The sequence below is a fragment of the Chaetura pelagica genome, unplaced genomic scaffold (assembly GCF_000747805.2).
Source record: "Chaetura pelagica isolate M959 unplaced genomic scaffold, ChaPel_1.0 scaffold294, whole genome shotgun sequence".
Lineage (NCBI taxonomy): Eukaryota > Metazoa > Chordata > Aves > Apodiformes > Apodidae > Chaetura > Chaetura pelagica.
Window position 1 is genome coordinate 1,202,038 of NW_009953068.1, and position 4,183 is coordinate 1,206,220.

The 4,183-nt window shown below is 61.2% G+C and overlaps 1 protein-coding gene across 1 annotated transcript; it reads left to right on the forward strand.

Moving 5' to 3' along the window:
• Window positions 1-8: 8 nt before the first annotated feature.
• On the forward strand, window positions 9-4,183 carry ASPHD2 (aspartate beta-hydroxylase domain containing 2). Its single transcript, XM_009996825.1, has 3 exons — window positions 9-897; window positions 3,207-3,320; window positions 4,074-4,183. The coding sequence occupies exons 1-3, from the start codon at window positions 9-11 to the stop codon at window positions 4,181-4,183; spliced, it is 1,113 nt and encodes a 370-aa protein (XP_009995127.1).

The window sequence follows — 4,183 nt, forward strand, 5'->3', positions numbered from 1 at the left end:
CCCGCTGCATGGTGTGGGTGCCCCTGGGGAGCACCAGGACTGACCGCCGGGCGCCGCTGCGCACCCCCCCCGCCCGCTGCACCACCACCATGTCTTTGGAGTGGCTGATGGACTGGAGCTGGTCCCTGGATGGACTCCGGGATTTCATCGCCACGGGCATCCAGTCTTTCCGGGACTGCAACACCAGCGCCCTCGCCGCCGTCGCCTGCCTCCTGGTCCTCTTCGTCTGGTACTGCTACCACGTGGGGCGGGAGCAGCCCCGCGCCTACGCCACCGTCAACGCCCTGATGCAGAGCGCCGAGGCCAACGGCGTGCAGAACGGGTACATCTACTGCCACTCGCCCGAGTGCGTGCGCTGCACCCACCACGACGGGCTCAACCAGAAACTCTACCATAACCTGCAGGAGTACGCCAAGCGGTACTCCTGGTCTGGCATGGGCAGGATCCACAAGGGCATCCGTGAGCAGGGCCGGTACCTCAACAGCCGGCCATCCATCCAGAAGCCAGAAGTCTTCTTCTTGCCTGACTTGCCAACCATGCCCTATTTCTCCCGGGACGCTCAAAAGCACGACGTGGAGTTGCTGGAGCGCAACTTTCAGACCATCCTGTGCGAGTTTGAGACCCTCTACAAAGCTTTCTCAAACTGCAGCCTCCCACAAGGATGGAAAATGAACAGCACGCCCACCGGGGAGTGGTTCACCTTCTACCTGGTGAACCAGGGCATGTGCGTGCCCAGGAACTGCAGGAGATGCCCACGGACGTACCGCTTGCTCGGGAGCCTTCGCACCTGCATTGGCAACAATGTCTTTGGGAACGCGTGCATCTCCATGCTGAGCCCCGGCACCGTCATCGCTGAGCACTACGGACCCACCAACATCCGTATCCGCTGCCATCTAGGTAAGAGGCTGGGGGGAGGATTCATCCTGCCATGGGTGGTGGTTGGGAGTCAGCTGTGCCTGGGTGCAGGAGCCTCAAAAAGGCCTTTGGAACCCGATGCTCTCCGAGTTCAGCCACTGATTGGAGCCCTGGGGCTGGCTCAGGTCCCTGCTCCTCTTTGGCGTGTGGGAGGTCTGGGGGCTCTGGCAGCATCCTCCCCAGGAGAGGCCAGTGCTCCATCCCCCCCAGGTGCCCAACCTCCTGGGGTTCCCAACGCCACAGCAGGAGCATTTTGCCTCCTTCTCTCACCAACCCGGAGATGTGGGCTCCCAGCTGTGCAAGATCCGGAGCTGGTTTTGTGCAGGGGTCTCAGAACAGCCCCCAGTCTGCAGACACCCCCACGCTCCGTTCTGGGGTGCGGGGCAGCTGGAGGTGCTGCTCCAGGGACCCAGCTGTCTCCCAGCACCTCCCCTCCAGCACTTCCCCCTCTCCTGGGATTTCAGGCTGGTGACACATGCAGATGTGAGCAGAGATGCTGCTCTGGTGCAGATGAGGGGTGGGGGTCCTGGGGTATCCCCTCTGGTGGTGGCACAGTGCTCCCTGCCCGGGACGGGGAGAGCCCAGGCAGCACAGATGGCCGGGACTCTGCCGCGCTGGAAGCGGCACAGATCGCGCCGGGGGAGGCACCGCACGGGCCCTGCTGGCAAACACCAAACCTGCTTGTTCAGCCAACTCCTCTCGGGTAAACATGCTCAGGCGGTGACTGGCCATTTATTGGGAATAGGAATCAGTCTGCAGAGCTGCTCTGAGGAGTTCTCCAGGCCTGGGGAGCTGCTGGGGAGCTGGGACCTGTCCTTGCCGGTGCCAGCCCCACCACCCGGCTGCTGGCTTCCCCCTCTCTGGGATGCTGAGGAGATGTGTTCTTCTTGCAAGGGTCCAAGAGTAGTTCCTGGGAGGGGCCCAGTGAGGTGAGCTCCAGGCTGGATCATACACATCCTGCTCCAGGGTGTGGAGCTGGGCCAACCCTCAGTGCCCAGATTTCACTGACATCTCCACCTCTGGGTATGTGGCATAAACTGTGCCCAGGCCATGGGTGTGTTTCAGCTTGCTCTGAAAAGCCAGACCAGCATCAGCGTAGCCGAGTCACTCTTTTGGATTTACCCCAATCCTTCTACTGCTCTGCTGAGCACATGGGGTCCAGCACAGGCACCAGCCCTGCCCCTCCAAGGACCAGGGCAGCATTCCCCAGGGTGCGATGGAGATGCTGCACACTGCCACCTCCCCCCTGCTCAGCTCCACCTTCCCAGCTGGAGCATCTCCAGCTGAGGCTGTTGTGCAGAGAAATGGCTTTGGGGTTTTATAGGCTTTTTTACATCCGTTAGAAAAGCAGAGCAGCTTTTTGTGCTTTCAGCTCTGCTGCGCAGCTGGGAGTCCCTGCTGCGCTCACTTGGTTTTGGCATTGCTGTGAGATCCATCCCTGCTCATTTGCTGCATCGTTGCCATTTGCAGGCCATGTGAGCCCTGGCCCTTTTCTCTGCCACGGCTGCATCCTGGGGGCAGGTTGACTCTGCACCAGCTCCAGTGGTCCCCAGCACTATGGGGGGTGACATTCCCGGTGCACGGGGACATGGGATAAACCCTTGCCAAACTGGCCTGACTTGTGCTAGTATTTTAGGAACAGACCTATTTTATTTCTGGGATTGTCCTTCTTTATGTGGCCTTCAAGGAGCCTCTTCCCTTAACAGAGGTTTTGCGACCCTCCCCTCAATTTCTGTCCTTGCAGCTGAGGACTGAGTGACAAGGTTGCATGATGCAAGGTCAAGTGGGGAGCTTGTGGCAGAGCCAGGAACTGAGCCCATTTCTCCAGTCCCCATGCAGCCTTTTCCCCTACCCGAGCCCTGCAGCAGGCAAAGCAATTGCAGCAGGGCTGGAAGAAGGTGAGGGCAGGCTCTGCCTTCGGTCCTGAAGACAGAAAAATGCACCAGGAAAATGTTTTCTACATACACCCTGTGCTTGTGGGCTCTGGGGACTTGGCAGCTGTTTCAGGTACAAAAGAAGGTGCCCATGAGGCTGAGCTCACTTGGGTACAGCAGGAGGAACGTGCAGCAGCTGGGGACACAAGGAGCAGGAGAGAGCAGGTAGGGGAGCAGGTAGGGCTGAACTGCAGCAGGCTCAGAGTTCAGCTTGCAAATGCAATTTAACCCCTGGACTCTGCCATGCCAACCCCTCAGCAGCAGCGTGGAGCTCGTCTGGAACTTGCCATTGGTCCCCTTGTCCCAGGGAGCGCAGCATCCCCTGACCCTCCCTGTTCTCTCTCTTGGTGCCTGAAGGTCTGAAGACGCCCAGCAGCTGTGAGCTGGTGGTGGGGGGTGAGCCACAGTGCTGGGCTGAGGGTCGCTGCCTGCTCTTTGACGACTCCTTCCTGCACACGGCGTTCCACGAAGGTAAGCCCAGCACGTGCCCGGGGGACTGGGAGGAGCAGGCAGGCAGGGCCATTGTGCCCAGTTCTTCTCCTGCCAAGCTGTCTGAAGGCACCAGCATCCCGTGGGGGTTGCACTGCTGCTGCCCTCGAGGAGGACAAGTTGCTCTGTCCGTGTCCTGGTGGGCTCGCCCATCACACGTGGTCGTGCTCTGCAGGGCAGTGCAGCATCCCAGTGCCCCCTGCCCCATGGACCCCCTCAAGCCCTCTCCTCAGCTGCCCCAGGACTTGCTCCCGTCCTGCCTTGCTTGCAGCCCCACAGCCCCTCCAGCCCAGCACAGGGCTGGCCATCCTCTCCCGACCATGGCAGCACCACGGAACAGCTGTTCTGCAGGGGAGCATGAAGAGAGTGGGAGAACAAAAGCTGCTGCTCCCACACCAACCCTGCTGTGGAGCTGGGGGCACAGCTCAGTGCAGAGCCATGGCATAGCTGGGATAGCTGGATCCTCCCTGCTTCCCTGTGATGGGAATCCTTAGGGTCCAACAGCCCAAAGCAACCCCGCAGCCCTGGCAGGGAGCACCATGCCCCACGCTGGCTGCTGGAAGCTCTGGGCTCCCAGTAAGCAGGTGTTGTTTACTGGGATGGCACTGGGGGTGCCCACTCAGCCAGGGGGTCCAGGCACCAGGTTCCTGGTATGGAGCCCATCACCCGAGCATCAGCCTCTCCCCCGGGGAGCAGGGTGGGAGCAGACTCACCCCGCGCTTCCATCCCACCCAGGTCCCCCGGAGGAGGGTCCCCGCGTGGTCTTCATGGTGGACCTGTGGCACCCCAACGTGGCCGCGGCCGAGCGCCAAGCCCTCGACTTCATCTTCGCCCCGGGCCGGTGA

Coding starts and splice junctions, on each gene's coding strand:
- ASPHD2 (XM_009996825.1), top strand. CDS start 9: ATGGTGTGGGTGCCCCTGGGGAGCACCAGGACTGACCGCCGGGCGCCG. Junction 898..3,206: donor CCGTATCCGCTGCCATCTAG/GTAAGAGGCTGG, acceptor TGGTGCCTGAAG/GTCTGAAGACGCCCAGCAGC. Junction 3,321..4,073: donor GCACACGGCGTTCCACGAAG/GTAAGCCCAGCA, acceptor CATCCCACCCAG/GTCCCCCGGAGGAGGGTCCC.